Below are 19,762 nucleotides of genomic sequence, written 5' to 3' on the forward strand. Positions count from 1 at the left end.
ATCGATCGAAGAACTGGCTAAAATCGTCGATTTTGAAACCATTAAGTAACTGTAACCGAAACCATAACTATTCGGTTCTAAACTATAACCGGAACTGTGAATTTCCGATTTGATTCCGGTTCTACATTTTTTAGAATCGGAACCGTCGATTTGAAACCAAAACCGTTGGCGTTCACCCGTAGGTGGGAGCAAGATCAATAAAAAAGCGAAAGGAGATAATAAATAACAAAAATACATCATTCTCCACATTGCTATAAAAAAATATACTAATAATATTTGGATGCAGCCATACCCTGATTGTTATAACTTGAAGTGAAAATAGATAAGCAATCTATAAATGTCACAATAGCGATCAGTAAGAACGAAAAGCCTAAAGATTTCATCAGTCTTTCTGAGTATGAAATGATGGGATGCAGAGAGCTACATGTCAACTGTAATCTTGGCATCCAGATGAGAGAACTCTTGGAAAAATGCCTTGAAATGCTCATAGGAATGCTTCACGTCATCGACTGCACACATTTCTCTAATACTGTGCATTGATAATTGTGGGGCGCCAACATCAACTGTACGAATGCCGATGCCACTTGCTATAATTGGACCGATGGTTGAACCACAGGGCATGTCATTGCGAACCACAAAATCCTGCACTCATAAGAAATAAGAATTTCCCTGAAATAATGAATTCATCCACCAAACTAATATTATTTATACAGCTAGTACTATTAGTCATTCAAAATGAGGTTCTATACGCGGAATTATGCTGCACAATGAAGTTTATATTCTCATAAATGGTTCCAGATGCCATTATAAACTGTGTAAAGTGGACGCAAAATGGACGCTATTTTGGTTTCTATGAAGCAAATGAAATGAATGTAAAGTGAATGAAATAAAATAATTAGGGAGTCGAACAGGCCTTTTTTGGGGATAGAGGGACTTGAACCCTCACGATTTTTAAAGTCGACGGATTTTCCTCTTACTATAAATTTCCTTGTTGTCGATATTGACATGTAGAATGGGACTCTATCTTTATTCTCGTCCGATTAATCAGTTATCTATCAGACTATGGAGCGAATGATTTGATCAATTAAAATTCAATCCTTTCTTCAACTTGGAATCAATTCAAAACAATTTTTTTTATTTCATTTTTCATATAAATATAAAGATAAAAAAAAAAAAATATGGATTCGGCCCCTATTAATCATTTTACTTGTGCATATCGGCGAATTGTTAACCTTTGGTAATATTCAGATATGAAGAAATCTGATTTCTATTTTGGGGAGGTGGCAGTTATAAGAAAGTTATAGTAACCCCCTATATATTTTGTTACTTCCTCCGTCCCCATTATATATATAGACTCATTTTCCTTTCTTATTTGTCCCAAAATGTAGTCCCACTCCATTTTTAAAAGATCATTTATTGTTTAATTTCTTAATATACCCACATTTTAATATACATCTATAGTAATTGTATATACTACAATCATTAATAGAGAGATATCTTAGGAAAAAGCTCAACAAAAAATATAGTTTAACTATATTAACAGGTTTCTTTTAATCTATGTAAAAGTCAAACTAGTCTTATATATATATAGATAGGGCTAAGGAAGTAATAAAGGAAAAGGAAAAATGTAAGGAGAAAATGAACCTGAATGGGAATTTTATGCTTTGATGCTATCTCCCTGAATAGGAAGGCAGTAACTGAATTGGTTGCATAACGCTGATTTGCATTGTGTTTGATCACGAGCCCTCCATGCATCTTGGGCTGATGATTGTCCTCGTGTTTGTCCTGATAATGCCAGACTGAATGAGCAAATGATCTAAATCCAACTCTGAATACTTTAAAACACCTCAGACATGTACCATATAATTTGGATGAAGGGCATGAGCCATGTCCGCAGATACTAGGAAACTCCTCTGAATTGCTTTTTGAAGTAGCTAGAATGGAAAAAACAAAAACATATGTCTGTAAGTGAACCATAAGTTATTGCATTAGAGTAAATTCTAAGACCATCATGCAGTGTGCTTTAATGAGAGTTCCCCCAATTTCTGTAACCAACCAACCCATATGCGGATTCTGCATATTGTTGCCATTGTCCAGGAGAATGGGCTAAAAAACCATTGTAGCAGCCAGGAAATCTAGAAGCACGCCTTCAGTTATCTCAGTCAGCTTTTTTTTATCTTCTTTTCTCAATCATAAAGCATTGAATGAAATATAAAATGGAATTCAAGATTTTCAAACTACCACTGGTTAAACCCATGATCCGAAAGTAAAAGAAAAAACCATTATCAGAAAGGGAGCACCTTAGAATCCGAGTTGAAGGTGCTTGTGATGCGTGATAAAGCATCTAACATGACAGGAGAACCAGCTCCTTGTGCTGAATCAGATCCAACCTCCTCATGATCAAACAATGCCACCATTCTAACGCCAGTCTCATCCTCAAGATCACTTTCAGAAGATGTGGCATCTATCAGTGCCTGAATGCAAATTGAAAATGTGAATCAGCCACAGTAAATTGATAAGTTAAAATAAAACATATATTGTCACTCTATGCAAAATCCAAAGCCAAAAAAGGGAGGGACTTAAAGAGGGATTTAATATTATAACTGCCATTTTCCTGCTCCAAGATAGGAGGTACTCCGTCCAGGTTATTCTCATCGAAACGTTAAATTTTTAGGACATCATTTAAACTGTTATAAAATTTGACTCTCCCTCACCCTCCCTTACAATACAAACTATCGAAAGTGCCAACTGATTAAGCATGACACAAGATACTATTTATGTTAACAGTAAGAAATTGTCATAGTTTAATCAAATTTACAGTTGAAATATCTTAAAATCAAAGAATTCCAGAGGGGATATTCAGCTGAGAAATGCAACCCTACAATTACTGGAACCAAATATATCTCAACGAAAGAGAATGATAGTAAATATTTGCTATGCAATAGAGGACAATAGATTATTCAAGTTCACAAGAACAAACGCCAAACTATGTGGTCAGAAGACATAAAGGCGAAGTAAGAATCTTCAGACTTTCTATTGAACTGCTATTACAACAAAAGCATGTTATAAACCAATATATTGACAACCAGATGACAGCCTATATGACAACCCATACCTTTAGGGAGCAAAATGAACTGCAAAGATTATCGAGCCTTCCTGAGAAAATGAATTCTTTAGCAGCACCAGCTATTACACTTGGTTGAATATCACATGCTTGCAATTCAAAATCACATATATTCTCTGGTTTGCACCCAATCTGACTTGCAATCATCTAGAAGAAAAGAAAGAAATATAACAAGCCATCTCTACCATTCCTTCCCCACAAAAAAGCGGATGAAAGAAAATAGAAGACATCCTAAGCTTTGAAAGTTACCAACCTCTAGTAGTAGTGGGTGGTGCTTCGAGGAATCAGTAGGTGTTTTCCCATCAGATTGATTTTCATTTCCAACAGGACCATTTTCAGAAGCCACTTTATTGAGCTCTGCCTGTCAAAAGCAATTTGTTAAATAAAGAAAAACAAACATCAAAACGACATCTAGACTTATTGTGAGAGAAGAATCCTGTGTGATGCAATATCTACTCAAATATTTCAAATAAGTTCAATATAATCAGTCTTCAGTTATTTCTATTTCAATAGTTACGAAAATGATTAACAAATACATCTAGAACATAAATCTCTAATACACTTAGGATGTTTCTCAGTTGTTATTTATATTTCAATGAATTTCTTAAGAGAGACACATATCTCCAGCTGCATATGATTCAATATCACAGCATGAGTGCATTGACTATGTATGGCATTAGCAGAATAAAATTTCAAAAACAAACAACATATAAATTGAAGATTACCTTAAGTGATGTTGCCAAAATAGGAAGAAGATGACTCTGCGTGTTCACCTTAAATCCATCAGTGTTTACATTCCTGTTCACAGCAAATGTCATCAAATTTCACAAACCAACGTCCAACAAAGATGGGAGTACAAAATCCTAAAACCTAGCTTCAAGCCCTAATTAATATTAAACCGATTCATGCGGCAACGGAACCTGTCTAAGTGAATTGCCAGGGTGGGGACACGCATAATGGGCTCCTCAATCCTAACCAGATTATGAGAGTAGGAAATAGAGCCATCCTTTTCTTCTCTTACTATCACGCGTCCTGCTACTGTCAAATCGCGATCAAACCACGTATGCCATAAACCACCTCCATATGTTTGAACTCCAACCCCTAAATACCCACCTTTCTTTACCTGATCAACAAATCCAGTTTCAGAAACTTATATTATGTTTGGAACAAAAAAAGGAATGGAGAATTCATTTCATTTGAAAATGAATCCCCTGTTTAGTATCCCAACTATTAAATATAGAATCCATTAGCAAATTCAAAACAATTTTTATGTAGTCACAAGTTTATAATTCCTTAACAAGTTCTAACCATTTTTTATAGAAATATCAGGCTGAAGCATAACCAATTCCATACATAGAATAAAAGGTGAAATTTCGAATAAATTTTGTAGAAATTTGTAAATGTATCCCCTAAACAAACTCAGAAACTGTCAAAATGAATCAAACCCCTCCAACTATAAATAGCAGAAAGGAAAAACAACGTTACCTTGGAAACAGGCTTCAACTTAATGCAAGGACTATCAGTGTGAGCGCCAATCACATAAAATCCATTACCAGCAACATATCTAAGCACAACCTCATAATATCAGCAATTAAAAACAAATAAAATCACAGTTCCACGTATCGAAGCTTAAAGTCGACAAAAGGATACATACCTTTTACCAATAGCGAAAGCAACAATAGTAGAGTGATTCCTAGTGAAGAAGTATTTCTTTCCAGCTTCAAGCTTCCAATCTTCTCTCTCGGAGACTTGCACATACCCAGCATTTCTTAATCGCTTCTTTGCCTCATCTAAAAGAATAAAGCATAAGCAGAATACCAAAATTTGATTAAATGTTCAAAAACCAAAGAGGATGGGTATATATTAATATATAGATTTTGACGGGAAACAAACAGCAGAAGTTAGATAGTTACCGACGGCGTGAAAAGCTGTAGGAGAAGCGTTCAAGAAGTGGATTAGATCAGATGCAACATTGCCACCCTCACTGTTATTCGCCATTTTTCTCTTTTATTTTTATTTTTGAATTTAAACTTATTTTACTTCGATCGAAATTGAGAATTTCAATTATTCTTTAGGGTATATATAGGGGTCGGCCTCTTTTGGACATAGCGTTTATGTTACGTATGGACTGGGACTTATCCTCTGGGTCAGCCCATTTCCGTTTGCTATATCCTCTGAGCCGGTCCGTATCCGTTTGCTATTGGATAGACAAAACAATGATAAAACCTTAGTTTGATAGAAAATACAAACTCGACCAACGACTGTAAAAAGCATACATAGCCTTTCTGCAAATCCATAGCCAGTTTTTTCCTCGACGGCAATCGATTTCTTCCGTCAGTTGTTCATCAGAGGTAACCTCTAAATTTCGGCCCAGTGAAACAAGATGGGAAATCCAGTATCATCTATCTCAACAATAGAGAATCAAGAGGTAAATTTATATTTTTGATTGTTTTTGTTTTTTCTCCTCTAACAATAACAATCCTACTTTTATTTATTTATTTTTTTGCAAACAGCTGGATGTTGTTCTTGATGATGATAAGAACGATGAAAGAGAGAGTAGTTCCAAGGATTGGATTAGTGTTTGCCTGACCATGTTCGTATAACTATACTAGGCAGGTATGTGCAGTCTGTAAGAGGTGGAGACCTTCGTTTGCATATACAAGTTCCTTGGACTTTGATGCTTCAGAAGTTCTTTTTTCAATGTTTTCCTAATCACGAATTGGTGCTCAAACAGAGGCCTTGGTTCATAGTTTGGGTGAATCAGATCCTGAAATTACACAAGGCTACCATCATTGAGTTTAGAATTCGTTTTGATCTTGATAAAACCTCAGCAAATGAGATTGACAGTTGGCTTCACTTTGCATTTATCAAGGAGAGTTCAAAGACTTGAGTTTAACTTATCTTCCGTGGTAAAAGTTGTATCTGATTCCTCTGTTGATTCAATCCTCCTGAAGCAACTACAACCAAGAATCTCCTCTTCTCCTTTGAAATTCTTGAAGAAGCCTTTCTGTATTTGATATTAAAATCCAAATCTCCATCGGGCTTCTTCCAAAACTCCTTCTCCTCTTTTGACACATTACCGGAAACTCCTTGAGCGGGTAATGGCACCATTACACTATTTGCTAGTCCAGGCTCATATTCTCCATTTGCTGTAGAAAGAGAAGCTAAAAGAAACTGTGAATGTGATTTAGAAGGAAAAGAGTGTGAAGACGAAGGAGAAATCAAAGAACATGGAACAGAGTCACGAGAAAATAAGGGAATGAAGCTTGAAATAGAAATACCCAAAATAGAGAAAGAAAAAAAGAAATAAAAGAACGAAGAGAGAGAGGGAGAGAGTTCTTGCAGTTGTTGTTGTTGATGATGGTGTAAAGAATTTGGCGTGGTTTCTTGGGCTTTTTCTGGGAGAGAAGAGAAGAGAAGTTAACGGAGAGATAGAAACTAAGTGAAAAACCGGTGATGACGTGAGTGTCAAAAATGGGTTCTTGATATTTCTTGCTCTCGCCATTAAAGCTTGATATCGAGGGTGATTTAAAAAACTAAATCAAGAAACTGTGGATTGCCATAAAATAAGATAACAATATATCATAGAAATTAAACAGAATATAAAAAAGAGCTTTTACTCTATAGATTGGTCCAGATCTACAATTGTTCAAAAAAAAATCTACAATTGTTCAAAAAAGACTCAACGTCTAATCATATCGTACTACCCCAATTTCACAAAAGACTCAACTCAACCATAGTCTTCTTCACTCGTGTATTAAAACCACCCCAAGCCCGGAGGCGTATGTTCTCTGCTATGGGATCCGTATATTTTCACGGCCGGCATGACGCCGTATCGGTTGCCGTCGGTGTCAATGATGTCCAAAGTTCTGTTATAATCCTCGGGGGACGAAATGATGTTCTTCAGGTCGTGTTTGTGAGCTTGTTCTAGAATTTTAATTTGATCCAATATCTCAAGAACAAAATCATATTTTTGTGTTTAGAAGGAAAAAAATTTAAATTTTAATACTAAAAATTCAATTATATAAAATTGAATATAATTGCACCAAATTTTTTAAGACTGTTTGAAATAAATGAACAAATAAATAATAAATATAGAAGTAATTTATAAATGAATTTCATATAAAATTCATTTATAAATGAATTTCACATATAATTCATTTACAAATGAATTGTAAATAAATAATTCATTTACAAATGAATTGTAAATAAATTTGTCATGTTTGATATATCATAATTTAGAATAAAAATTTTAATTAAATTCTATAAAACTATATTTAGAGTAAATTTTTAAATGAAATTCATTTATCTATATTTCCTAACATATTGTTGACATAATAATTTAACAAAAACAAATAACAAAGATAATAAAATATGATAATAGTGCCATCAAAGTGTATGAAAAAATTATTAGTATTTTTTTTCATAATAATAATATTATAATTAAAATTAAATATTATGTGATTAAGAGTAAAGTTTTAATATATAATAATTTATTAAGCACAACTAATAAATTTTATCCAGTTTAATCAATATATTAATTTCATGCCATTTGTTAATTCTTTTACGTGGCATAAAATATTGTTTTTAACTTTTTCAACGTTATCTTACACTTTTTTTTCTTTTTCCTTATGTCAAGTAAAGTAATATTTTTAGTTCTCTAAGATTTTTCTTTAAATAATAAATGGTGAGTGATGAGTGTACTTACATTTTCTTAGAAAAAAAAATTTTAAATGGTTTTATGAAGTTTGGGTAAAATTAATAAGTTAACTGAGCAAAAAATTTGAAAATTCACTTTGTAAAATAAGAAGGGTAATTTTGTCATGAAAAATTGGTTACTTAGTTCTGTGTAATTCATTTACAAATTCTACCTATTTTTATTTTTATAGGGTTCAGTTCGGTTTGATTTGATTATTTTGTCGAATTATAAAATAATAGTTTCAATTGTCAATATATGATAATACTTCTTAATATATTGTAAAAATTGGTGATTTACAAAATAATACCTCCGGTTGCAATATTTTGTAATATCTTTAAAAATTTGTAAAACCATGTTATTTTTCAGAAAATTACTGAATTATAAAATAATAGCTCCGGTTCCATTATTTTGTAACATTTCCTAATATTTTTGTAACAGATAGTTGTTTATTGGAAAAGTTTGTGAGTTACAAAAATTATAGCTTTTTCTATCAATATTTTGTAATATTATAAAGTATTTTATAACAAGTGGTTGTTTTTTGTAAAATTGCTGAAATACAAAATAATAAATCCAGATTTCAAATAATAAATAGGCTCAAGTGGAAAATAAATACAATCTGAAAGCCAGATATGAAGATCTCAATTCCAACCTGAGAACTCTAATAAAAGGCTGCAGAAAGGTCTGTATGATCAGGGAAATAAAAATAATAGTTAATTTGACCATATTTACTTATTTTGATTAAATGTGTTAATTGATGTATATATATCTATTCTATATTTAATTGATTTTACAGTATTTATTGATACGGTATATATATATACACACATACAGTATTTACTTAGTTTGATCCAATGTGTTAATTGGTTTATATATATCTATTATGTATTCAATCGATTCTACAGTATTTACTAATAGAATGTGTGTGCGTGTATATATATATATATACCGTCGTATGTACCGTTTCTATCGTTGCAGTCGCCGGTGATCAGTTATATTACTGATTCTTATTGTTATAGTTGAATTACATAAACTGTATATGGATTTGCTCTTACAGAGTTGTGTTTCAGTTTTTTTCCTTTTTCTATTTTTTTTTCTTCAGTATTTCCTTCTTGTTTTTCAGTATTTTCTTTTTTCTTTCAGTGTTCCCTTTCTTAGTGTTTCCAGCGTTTCTATTTTTTTTCAGTGTTTTCCATTTATCTTGCAAGGTCAATTTTGGTATTATTAAATTTTTTTATCAAATTTGTCATTATCTTTATGACATTTAATTAAAAGTGGAACTTGATCTCACATTCGCCTAAAAGCCCCAATAATCAATTTGCTCCAAAATTTTCCCAGAAATAAAAAGTAACATCTTTAATATTTTTAACATAAAAATTATTTAAAAAATTTAAAAATTAAACAGGAATTTATCAAATTTTAGAACTTTCCAAACGTGAACCCTAATTCAAAACCAGATTTGATTGTTCCAATCAAGAATAATCGCAGAGTTCGCCAATCTCACTGGTGGTGACAAATTAGACACTGAAGTATTATTTATTTCAACACTTGATAGCTTTTGTTTGTTCAGCCTGTTTGTTGCTTTGGTGATAAATGAAATGTTAATTTCAGAAAATATTGATTTGCTGGCGGTGGGTCGCCCCGGACGGTGTTAGCTATTTATTAGAGGCTGGTTTATGAGAACGCATGGGTCTATAAATTTATGGTGTTTGGTGAATGAGAAAGTGAAAGAAAATGGGAGAAAGCAAAAAATGATTTAAAAATGAAATGGTTCGATTTAAAATTTGAGATAAATTGACGAAAAAGGCCATTTTTTATCAAATTAATATCCTATACAAGTTCAAATAGGAAAATTAAGTATCATCCCAAAATAATTTTTTAAATCAGATTTTGGGTATCCAAACTTTGACCTCCTAGCTTGTATACAAGAAACGGGAGGGGCACCTTGTCGATGAAGATGCTGTTAAACGTTAAATTGAAGGAATGGAAAATTTTTTTACTTCGAAAAAAAAAAATGAAAGAAAGAAAGAACAATGCGTGATAACCTGAATGCAAACTGTATTTGCGCGGGAAAATCAACCGGATAAAGCACTCCCGTAACGGCTGTCACTAGCTGAATGCATTATCCAAAACACCCTTCAATTTGCCCTATGCATCCAAACAAACAAAGGGCATATTGGTCTTTGAAGCTCACACTAACTATAAAAATGACGGGTTTCTGTTACTGATCCAAGATTCAGAAAACAAACCACCCTCGATATCAAGTTGCAGAGAGCACAGAGCAAAGCTTTAATGGCGAGAGCAAGAAATATCAAGAACCCATTCTTGACACTCACTTCATCACCGGTTTTTCACTTAGTCTCTATCTCTCCGATAACTTCTCTTCTCTTCTCTCCCAGAAAAAGCCCAAGAAACCACGCCAAATTCTTTACACCATCAACGACTACAACTGCAAGAACTCTCTCTCTCTTCCTTCTTTTACTTCTTTTTTCTTTCTCTATTTTGGGTATTTCCATTTCAAGCTTCATTCCCTTATTTTCTCGTGACTCTGTTCCATGTTCTTTGATTTCTCCTTCATCTTCATACTCTTTTCCTTCTAAATCACATTCACAGTTTCTTTTAGCTTCTCTTTCTACAGCAAATGGAGAAGATGAGCCTGGACTAGCAAATAGTGTAATGGTTCCATTACCCGCTCAAGGAGTTTCCGGTAATGTGTCAAAAGAGGAGAAAGAGTTTTGGGAAAAGCCCAATGGAGAAGGTTATAAGCCATGTTTGGATTTTAGTATTAAATATAGAAAGGCTTCTTCAAGAATTTCAAAGGAGAAGAGGAGATTCTTGGTTGTAGTTGCTTCAGGAGGATTGAATCAACAGAGGAATCAGATTGTTGATGCTGTTGTTATTGCAAGAATTCTTGAAGCTGCTTTGGTTTTGCCTATTTTACAAGTTAATTTGATTTGGGATGATGATAGGTAATTTTTACTCAATTTGATCTTTGGTCTGTTGTTTGGCTGCAATTTAGAATAATTTTACTTATCGCTTCTATGATAAATTGCAGAGTATTTAATTCATTTTCTTGATCAGCTGCCATGTCCGACTTTAATTTACGTAGGAAAATCCATTTGGGTTTTGTTCTTTTTCTTGAAAAAGCCTTTATTTCTCATTAATTCACTGCAATTGTGATCTTATATTATTGTAAGACAGTTTCTTGATTTAATTTTATTTTTCCCCCAAAAAAACTGCAGAAATTGTTATCAGTCCTCTAATGTTCTGTAGATTGCATCAGAATTTGCCTTTAACACAATCATCTGGTTTTTTGTTTATTGAAAATTAGATTACAGTTCAGAAATTGATATTTTCAATAAAATTGCAGTGAATTCTCTGATATCTTTGATGCTGAACATTTCAAGAGAATTTTACAAGCTGATGTAAGAATTGTATCATCCCTCCCCTCCACTCATTTGATGTCTAGACAATCCATTGAACATCAAATTCCTAGTGATGTTTCCCCTTTTTGGATACGCGCCAGATTCTCTAGAAAGGTACTTTTTTTGTCTTAGTTATGGTGGAAAAAAAATCATATCTTTGAGTTTTATTTGATGCTTGTTAATGATCACTGTAGCTAAAAGAAGAAGGTCTTCTTGTATTAAAAGGGTTAGCCTCTAAGCTGTCCAAGAATCTTCCACCTGATCTGCAGAAACTTAGATGCAAGGTAATTAAGATACTGTAGCTTCCAAACAAGAATCAAATCATTTAACTCTAAATTGTTATATTAACTTATGATATGTGGTTTTTTTAGGTAGCATTCCATGCACTGAAGTTTGTAACTCCAATTCAGGATCTTGGGTATATGCTTGCAAGGAGAATGTGGATCGAAGGTCCATACATTGCCCTTCATCTCAGGCTAGAGAAGGACGTGTGGGTTAGAAGTGGATGTCTTACTGGTTTAGGCCAAGAATTTGACAAAATCATAGCTGAAGTTCGCGAAGCTCAACCAGAATACCTTACTGGAAGGCTAAACATGAGTCATACTCAGAGAAGACTCGCTGGTTTATGTCCTCTAAATGCATTAGAAATTGCAAGGTAAAAAAACCCACAAGCCTGAACTTGACTTTGTTTACAGCAGACTAAATAAAATTGTGTTATTGCAGACTTTTGAAGGCTTTAGGAGCCCCAAGAAGTGCACGCATATATGTAGCAGGAGGCGAGCCATTTGGGGGTTCTCAGGCATTGCAGCCACTTGCAGCAGAATATCAAAATTTAGTGACTAAAGAAATGCTGTCGAAGGAAGGAGAACTTGCACCTTATGTCAAGAAAGCTTCTGCTATGGCTGCAATTGATTACATTGTTTCTTTAAGCAGCAATGTGTTTATACCATCCCATGGAGGGAACATGGGACGGCTTATGCAGGTGTAATTAAGTAATAAGTAGTGAGATTTACCATTAATTGAAAAATGAAGCTAAAAAAACAGCAATTAGTTAACGTTTTCTGTTATATTGTCAGGGTCACAGAGCCTATGTAGGTCATTGGAAATGCATAAAGCCCAATAAGCGAGCAATGATTCCTTTCTTTGAAGACAACTCTCTTTCTGATGCAGAGTTTGGAAGTATAGTGAGGATGCTGCATAGGAAATCCAGAGGACAGCCTGAGCCAAGAAGTAATAAGAGAGATAGAGATGTGATTGCACACCCAGTACCTGAGTGCATGTGCAAGCACACTACACCCATTTTTTGAACCAACTCAAAGAATGACAATGTACAATTTTTTGTATGCCATTTTGTTTTTCTTAATGAGTGTACACAGTTCATTCTACACTCTTCTGTTCTGTCTCCTTTGTAAATCCAATATTGTACTGTTAGAATGAACAGGATCTTCCTTCAAGAGTTTGTACCAATTTTAATTTTCTATTGGATTGATACAACCAGCAATAGAGTTCCTAATTAACCTGAATGGCTAAAAATAGTTTATCTGTTTTTAGACTCGTAGTCTTAGTAATTTGGTGCTACATAAAGATATGCATTGCAATCATTTTTCTTTTTATCATTTTCTTTCATTGAAGGAGGTCATGGCACTCTCTCTGGCTTCTACCGTGTCAGAGACACTCCTTAGCGTCTGTGCGATTGCTTTGGTTGCCATTTTGTCTCTGCAGGTAGAAGCCACAAGTGCCTTGACCTCTGAAAAATTTAACACTAAAAGCTCTGATTTTCCAAGTGATTTCTTGTTTGGTGTTTCTACTTTTGCTCCTCAGGTACTCTCATTTTTCTATCCTCTATGATTATGTTTTCATTAACTTAATTAATTATTTAATTAATGTTTATATATATTTAGACTGAAGGATCACCCAGACAAGATGGGAGAGGACCTAGTGTCTGGGACAACTATGCTGAAAAAGATCCAGGTAATTAATTAATTAACCATTAACCATTTGATATTAAAGTTCTACAAAATGTTACTATTTTCTTTTCCTTTTTTAGAAATGATTAAAGATGGAAGCAACATAGACAACGCAATCGATTCATATCATTGATGGGAGGGAAGTGTTATCTCTCTAATGATCAAATATTAATTTAGTTCTTGACAAAGAAAAAAAAAAAAAAAAAAAAGCACAATATAAAGTTTTGTTGAATGCTACTTTCTACTTTGTAGGAAGATGTGGAGGCTTTGAAGCAACTTGGTGTAAATTCTTACAGATTTTCCATTTCTTGGGGCCGGATTCTTCCTGGTATATATGTTTATTTCTTCTTTCTAATAGCATAAGTAAATTCTATGGCTTTGGTTCAATTAATTTCTGCAATTTTATTTAATTTGTTGCACAGGAAGAACTTTGACAGGTGGAGCGAACAGCAAGGGCATTCAATGCTATAACAATATCATTGACAGACTAATCAAATATGGTGAGAAGCTATTTTCTATATATTACGATTTTCTTTATTGTTAACTATTTTACCATTGATTATGTTTGCAGGAATCAAACCAGTTGTAACATTGTTTCATTTTCATTTTCCTCAAATCTTGCAGGACTGTACTAATGGTGGTTTCATAAGTAGATCAACTGTGTAAGTGCAATTCATTTTTAGAATGTACAAGTTTTTACCTATAAAAAAAAAAAAAAAAAAGGAAAAGGAAAATGCCTATCAGGGTAATATTTATATGTGTTGAATCTTTTCCTTTCAGGAACTTTTCCAGAGATTATGCTGAAGTTTGCTTCAGAGAATTTAGAGATAAAGTTAAAACTTGGATTACAGTAAATGAACCCACTGTGCTTATTGGATTACTAGCCGGACCAGTGGGTTTCGGGTACCGAATAATTAAAATAAAGAGTTATTGATCCAAATTGGTTATTGTATACAGGAATGGAGTGAATGTGAAGGATACATATACTGGAGCTTATTTGATTGCATTGAATGGGTGAATGGCTACACTACAGGATTTCGATTTTACTATATAGATCGGACCAACGATTTCAAAAGGATTCCTAAAAAATCTGCAAAGTGGTACTATGATTTGATTAATGCTGGTCAAAATAATGCTATTGTTTCATCAAAACAGCAAGTTCTGTAATGATCCAGCTCATGTTATGATTTTTCAGCTAGTCGAGGCACTTTGTTTTTTATCAAGAATTAAATCCAATTTTTCAAGTTTTCAATTTCTCTGTGTTGTATGGAAATGAAAACAAAAAACATACAACCGTGAAAATAATATGAGAGACAACATTTAAAATATAATTTTATATCAAAAAACGGACACTTAGAAAATTCCATGGCTAAAATTTTTCGTATATCATAGCAATTTGCTATTGTAATATGGCGAAAAGGGAAAATTTTTTTTCTTTTTTTTTTTTTTTTTGGAGACTGATGAGAAGAGAAATAGTTACTATCCGAAGCTAAAAAATTTTCATATACCATTGTAATAAGAAAAGAAAAGTAATTATACTCCATTTAAGGTTTTTATATAGAAAAGTAATTAATTTTCCAAAATTATAACAAAATAAATAATAATTTGATTAAATTACTTTTTATATCTAATATAAATAAGGGTAACATTGAAAAGACATCATTTATTTTTCCTCAAAATACTCAAAATGGCTTAAATGTTAAAACAAAATAAATAATTATCCTAAAATGATTTCTATTTTGAGACGGGAAATAATAAAAAAGAATAATTAGTAACCAATCTAATTGAGTTACTATCTAATTCTAACTCCATCATATCCATCAAAAAGAGATAGCCATAAACAATAAACAAATTCCAAGAAACAAATTAATTGAGATCCTACAACAAAATTAACCTTAATTATTAAACAAATAAAATACTCCCTCCTTTCCATTTTGTTTACTTATTATTCCTTTTTGGGATGTCTTAAAATGTTTGCAAAGTTTCTAAATTTATATAATATAAACAATTATTTTTTTCATAATAACCTTTACGGTTGTTAATTAAATAAAAGATGTTTTATTAATATCTTAATGAGTTAAGGGTAAAAAATGATAAAATAATTTTTGTTGAATAAATTCTTAATATGCTTATTTTGTCAAACTACGTAAACAAAATGAAATGGAGGGAGTATATAATTTATTTTTCTTTTTTTATCAAAATATATATGTGGGATAAACATATAAAGTATCATTATTAATCTTTCACGTTTAGACAATTGTTGATCAGATGAAAGGTCCATAGACTTTATATCTATTTTAAGAACTCTTACATGGAATATATTTATATATATGTATATATATATATATATTAGGTAACTGACATAAAAAATTTTGTGGTAAATGCATATTAGCGGTGTGTTAGGCTTCTTGTTCGCGTGTTTCTTGGTTTTATATGAAAGAAATAAGTAACCATTCTTTTTTTTTTGGTTACAAAGTAAGTAACCATTCTTTATCTCTATCCTCTACTCAACTTCCACGATCGAACTATTACCTTAAATTACTTTGTTTATATATGCAACTTACTCAAATGGAACAACAACAAACACTCTTCTTTTCCAAGAGGTTATGGATCTTTCTTCGAAAAACAGACTTTCCTATAATCTCTTTCCCATTTCTGCCATTGTCGTACTAGCATTCAGCTTCTCTGCTCTTGATCATGGTACGTACGTTTCTCTTCTTTATCTGCTTTATTGTTTGACAGTTTGAGTTCCTTTTATTTTTTCCTAACTTTTTCGAGTTGTAGCAACTGCGTCCAGAGCTGTAGGGTTACCATTGAAGGTAGAAGAACAAACTGCATTGGGTTTTAGAAATAATGAACCAATTACTATTAGAAGATCAGACTTCTCTGATGATTTTTTATTTGGAACTTCTACTTCTGCCCCGCAAGTACGTATATGTATATGATTTTTATTTAACTGGTATCTATTAATCATTAAATTTTACTAAAATAAGAAACAAATGCTTGTATATATGTATAGATCGAAGGATCAACAAAGAGTGAAGGGAGATGGCCAAGCATTTGGGACTCCTATGTGGAGAAAAACCAAGGTTCTTATATATTTCTTTATCTAATAACTTAATTGGCACGTATCAATTTTATAATTAGTGCTAGAAACTGTGATTTATTAGTATTTTTAGTTAATTAATTAATTATTATTTTGTTTTAGATAAAGTAATCGATGGAAGTAACATGGAGATTGCAATTGATTCTTATAAGCGATACAAGGTGATTAATACACTTAATTATCTTTTTAATATGTAGATAATTTGGGATTTAATAATTATTTTCCTTAATTAATTAAAGCTGTATTTTAATTTTCTATCTGTAGGAAGATTTGGAGCATTTGAAGAACCTTGGAGTAGATGCTTATAGATTTTCCATATCGTGGACCAGAATTCTTCCTGGTATGTTTTTAATTAAAATTTATTAAAATTAATTACTACCCCAAGGCTTTAATCTCTCATTCAAATTCTAAAATTTTGTCTGAAAATTTTATTAATTATGAAGATGGAACATTGAGTGGTGGATTGAACCAAAAGGGAATCGATCATTACAACAGTATGATTGATATTTTAGTCCAAAATGGTAAAACCTTATATCCATATAGTTCTTAACTAATTACATTTGCATCATTTGATCTTGCCCTAATTACATGTTTTATTAATTATTATCACGTAGGTATCAAACCTTTGGTGACTCTATTTCACTTCGACTCTCCTCAAATATTACAAGATGAGTATGACGGCTTTTTAAACCGTTCAATCGTGTGAGTATAATTATGTGAATTATTTATTCTTTCAATGAAATGATGATCCAGTGCACGAAGCATTCTACATTCTGGATTATGAGATTTCTAAGAGATTTTAATAAATTGAATTCTTAGACTTATTATATTTTAATTTTTGCTTTCAGGGATGATTTTAGGGATTATAGTGAAGTTTGTTTTAGAAAATTTGGAGATAGAGTTAAAAATTGGATTACAATCAACGAGCCACTAATGGTTGCACAACTTGGGTACGATTTGGGGATTGGTCCTCCACTCAGGTGTTCAGATCGAACAAAATGCTCTGTCGGTAATTCATCGACGGAGCCTTATATTGTGACCCATAATCTTCTACTTGCTCATGCTGCTGCTGCCAGGCTTTACAAGGACAAGTACCAGGTCAATTGCTAATTTCCTCAACTATAAACTATCATATAATACTAGAAAAATCGAAACTTTAATCTTTTGTATATTTTTATGTCGAACACGTTTTTAACATATGATATCGATATCTATGTATTGTATGTTTTCTATCTTTTAAATACTTAATTTCGGTGTCTGAACTTTATAAATTACGCTTAATTAATGAAAAAATGAAATTGAAATTTTGCAATTTTGCAATTTTCAGGCAAAACAAGGAGGTGAAATTGGAATTTCCCTTGTAGGACAATATTTTGAGCCTTATGATTCTGAATCATTGGATGATAAAGCTGCACAAGAAAGAGCCATGGACTTTGAGTTGGGTTGGTTAGTACTAATATATATTATTGCAGGCAGAATACATTATTTTATTCCCCAAACCTTTTTACTTTAATCTCGTGGCACCTTTAATTTTACTTTGATCCATCAAATACCGTAACTTATAAAATTACATCTATTAAACACTTCAATTTTCAAAATTATTTTACTGAATACTCCAACTTATAAAATAAAATCAATTAAGCACTCATTAAAAAATTGAAATCTATAAAAATTATTATTCTAAAAATCAGGCTAACTGCATATCAAGTCAATATTTTACAGACAAAAGCCACAAATTCTAAAAGTTATTGATATTAATATTGAAAAGTATATAATATTACCAAAATATATAAGTTCAAGTGTAAAATAGTTCATCCGTAAAATTTCGGATGTTACAAGATTAAAGTAACAAAGTTGAGAGTGAATTTATGTATTCAAGTAAATTTTTTTTTTTTTTTCCTTAACGAATTGTTGTTGTTGTTGTTAGGTACATGGAACCATTAGTGTATGGTGAGTATCCTAGTATTATGAGAGAATTAGTAAAGGACAGGCTTCCTAGTTTCACAAAGCAAGAGAAGGAGCTAGTCATGCATTCTTTTGATTTTATTGGCATAAATTACTACACATCATATTATGTCAAGAGCACCACAATAGATCCACATGCTACACCTAGCAGCTATACTTTCGATCAATTCTTAACTATAGGAGGTAAAGTTTTAAAACTCTTTTTATCTTCTTCTATTTTTTTTACCAAAGGGGATAAAAACAAAACATTAGATTGTTAAAAGCTCATCTTCTTGTTTGGTGATTTCAGTAGAGAACAAAGGTGGAATTACCTTAGGCCCAAAGGTAAGAAATATTATCTCTAATGCAGTAAATTTTGATGGATATGTTTATGTTCTTTGCTTATTTGTTTATTTCTTTATTTATAAGGCGGAAGGATATGGTGTCACTTATATATATCCAGAAGGGCTTCAGAAATCTCTAGAATATATTAAACAAAAATACCAGAACCCTAAAATTTACATTACTGAAAATGGTAATTAAATTACCTAAATTTTCACTTTTCTTTGTTTATAGTAAATCTTGTTTAGTCGTGAGCATGATTAAGAATTAATGATTAACATTTACTTGTAGGGATGACCGAAAAACGGGACGACAACCGTGGATTAGTAGAATCACTAGATGATCAACGTCGAATTGAGTATATTCAACAACATTTGCAAATAATACATAATGCAATCAAGTAATTAATTCGTTGTTTATTTAAGAGATTAAAGACTGATTAACTTAAACTTATTTACGTCTAATTCCCATTTTGCTACTTATGCAGGAATGGAGTGAACGTGAAAGGCTATTTCTATTGGAGTTTATTTGATTCTTTTGAATGGTTAGGAGGGTACACAGTAAGATTTGGGTTATATTATATAGATTTCAAAGACAATTTTAAACGCATCCCTAAGCTTTCTGCATTGTGGTATCATGATTTCTTGCGAGGTGACACAAAGCAATCCTATTGAACATTATTGCAATTCATTTCTTTTATTGTATGGACAATGCTTAAAGATTATATGTGTATATATATTTCTATTCGGTAAAATTAATTATTTTTGCAGTTGTTAGTTGTTTTAGTAATTTTTATAAAACTTTAAAAATTGGTTAATTTTTTATAAAACTTTGTTCTAATCCCTAAAAACTTATTCAAAACGTTATATTATCAAACTATAAAAAATTAATATTTAATCAAAATACTAAAAATTATTTAAAAGGATGTTTCCAACCCATTCATATTTTTAGCAGGTAAAAAGGAGCAAACTCCGGCAATGATATCAAAGATTGATGACAAGTGTCAACAACGAAGTGCGTTTAAAAAAAAAATTCCATTCAATTCATGACAAAAACAAACAGGCATTCGTTGGCCATTTTAGCCCAATCGAATTCAATTCTCAACAACACATAACATAAAAGGCCCAAGGTAAAATATGGGCCGATCAAATGGCCCAG

At 32.0% G+C, this 19,762-nt stretch overlaps 4 protein-coding genes across 4 annotated transcripts; 3 read left to right on the top strand and 1 right to left on the bottom strand.

Annotated features, from left to right (window-relative positions):
* Nucleotides 1-223: 223 nt before the first annotated feature.
* On the bottom strand, nucleotides 224-5,197 carry LOC105640224 (Zn-dependent exopeptidases superfamily protein). The gene is made up of 11 exons (XM_012224481.3): nucleotides 5,038-5,197; nucleotides 4,779-4,914; nucleotides 4,610-4,688; nucleotides 4,045-4,247; nucleotides 3,850-3,922; nucleotides 3,378-3,485; nucleotides 3,116-3,271; nucleotides 2,301-2,474; nucleotides 1,860-1,934; nucleotides 1,645-1,785; nucleotides 224-642 (listed from the first exon to the last, which is right to left on the bottom strand). The coding sequence occupies exons 1-11, from the start codon at nucleotides 5,120-5,122 to the stop codon at nucleotides 421-423; spliced, it is 1,452 nt and encodes a 483-aa protein (XP_012079871.1). The 5' UTR covers nucleotides 5,123-5,197; the 3' UTR covers nucleotides 224-420.
* Nucleotides 5,198-10,095: 4,898 nt separating this feature from the next.
* Nucleotides 10,096-12,699, top strand: LOC105640727 (O-fucosyltransferase family protein). The gene is made up of 6 exons (XM_012225124.4): nucleotides 10,096-10,789; nucleotides 11,191-11,359; nucleotides 11,440-11,529; nucleotides 11,617-11,900; nucleotides 11,969-12,227; nucleotides 12,322-12,699. Exons 1-6 carry the CDS (start codon nucleotides 10,113-10,115, stop codon nucleotides 12,550-12,552), a joined length of 1,710 nt encoding a protein of 569 aa, XP_012080514.2. The 5' UTR covers nucleotides 10,096-10,112; the 3' UTR covers nucleotides 12,553-12,699.
* Nucleotides 12,700-12,883: 184 nt separating this feature from the next.
* On the top strand, nucleotides 12,884-14,230 carry LOC110010173 (putative beta-glucosidase 9). Its single transcript, XM_089726823.1, has 6 exons — nucleotides 12,884-13,066; nucleotides 13,465-13,540; nucleotides 13,635-13,712; nucleotides 13,784-13,874; nucleotides 13,993-14,115; nucleotides 14,170-14,230. Exons 1-6 carry the CDS (start codon nucleotides 12,884-12,886, stop codon nucleotides 14,228-14,230), a joined length of 612 nt encoding a protein of 203 aa, XP_089582949.1.
* A 1,524-nt stretch (nucleotides 14,231-15,754) lies between these two features.
* Nucleotides 15,755-19,373, top strand: LOC105640728 (beta-glucosidase 24). Its single transcript, XM_020681924.3, has 14 exons — nucleotides 15,755-15,912; nucleotides 15,997-16,139; nucleotides 16,232-16,301; nucleotides 16,421-16,479; nucleotides 16,583-16,658; nucleotides 16,762-16,839; nucleotides 16,933-17,020; nucleotides 17,167-17,416; nucleotides 17,646-17,764; nucleotides 18,246-18,466; nucleotides 18,573-18,607; nucleotides 18,692-18,797; nucleotides 18,896-19,004; nucleotides 19,092-19,373. Exons 1-14 carry the CDS (start codon nucleotides 15,819-15,821, stop codon nucleotides 19,276-19,278), a joined length of 1,635 nt encoding a protein of 544 aa, XP_020537583.1. The 5' UTR covers nucleotides 15,755-15,818; the 3' UTR covers nucleotides 19,279-19,373.
* Nucleotides 19,374-19,762: the final 389 nt, after the last annotated feature.

The sequence above is a fragment of the Jatropha curcas genome, chromosome 10 (genome assembly GCF_041381405.1).
Source record: "Jatropha curcas cultivar XTBG-Jc1 chromosome 10, XTBG_Jcur_1.0, whole genome shotgun sequence".
Taxonomy (NCBI): Eukaryota; Viridiplantae; Streptophyta; class Magnoliopsida; order Malpighiales; family Euphorbiaceae; genus Jatropha; species Jatropha curcas.

Excerpts from the sequence above, each read along its gene's own strand:
- LOC110010173 (XM_089726823.1), top strand. The coding sequence starts at position 12,884 with ATGGCACTCTCTCTGGCTTCTACCGTGTCAGAGACACTCCTTAGCGTC. Across the intron at positions 13,713-13,783 it reads TGACAGACTAATCAAATATG|GAATCAAACCAGTTGTAACA; the intron begins GTGAGAAGCTAT and ends TTATGTTTGCAG. Across the intron at positions 14,116-14,169 it reads GCCGGACCAGTGGGTTTCGG|GAATGGAGTGAATGTGAAGG; the intron begins GTACCGAATAAT and ends TATTGTATACAG.
- LOC105640224 (XM_012224481.3), bottom strand. The coding sequence starts at position 5,122 with ATGGCGAATAACAGTGAGGGTGGCAATGTTGCATCTGATCTAATCCAC. Across the intron at positions 4,915-5,037 it reads TACAGCTTTTCACGCCGTCG|ATGAGGCAAAGAAGCGATTA; the intron begins GTAACTATCTAA and ends TTATTCTTTTAG. Across the intron at positions 3,486-3,849 it reads TTTTGGCAACATCACTTAAG|GCAGAGCTCAATAAAGTGGC; the intron begins GTAATCTTCAAT and ends TGCTTTTGACAG.
- LOC105640728 (XM_020681924.3), top strand. The coding sequence starts at position 15,819 with ATGGATCTTTCTTCGAAAAACAGACTTTCCTATAATCTCTTTCCCATT. Across the intron at positions 15,913-15,996 it reads CTTCTCTGCTCTTGATCATG|CAACTGCGTCCAGAGCTGTA; the intron begins GTACGTACGTTT and ends TTCGAGTTGTAG. Across the intron at positions 19,005-19,091 it reads ATAATACATAATGCAATCAA|GAATGGAGTGAACGTGAAAG; the intron begins GTAATTAATTCG and ends CTACTTATGCAG.
- LOC105640727 (XM_012225124.4), top strand. The coding sequence starts at position 10,113 with ATGGCGAGAGCAAGAAATATCAAGAACCCATTCTTGACACTCACTTCA. Across the intron at positions 11,530-11,616 it reads TGCAGAAACTTAGATGCAAG|GTAGCATTCCATGCACTGAA; the intron begins GTAATTAAGATA and ends TGGTTTTTTTAG. Across the intron at positions 12,228-12,321 it reads ACATGGGACGGCTTATGCAG|GGTCACAGAGCCTATGTAGG; the intron begins GTGTAATTAAGT and ends TTATATTGTCAG.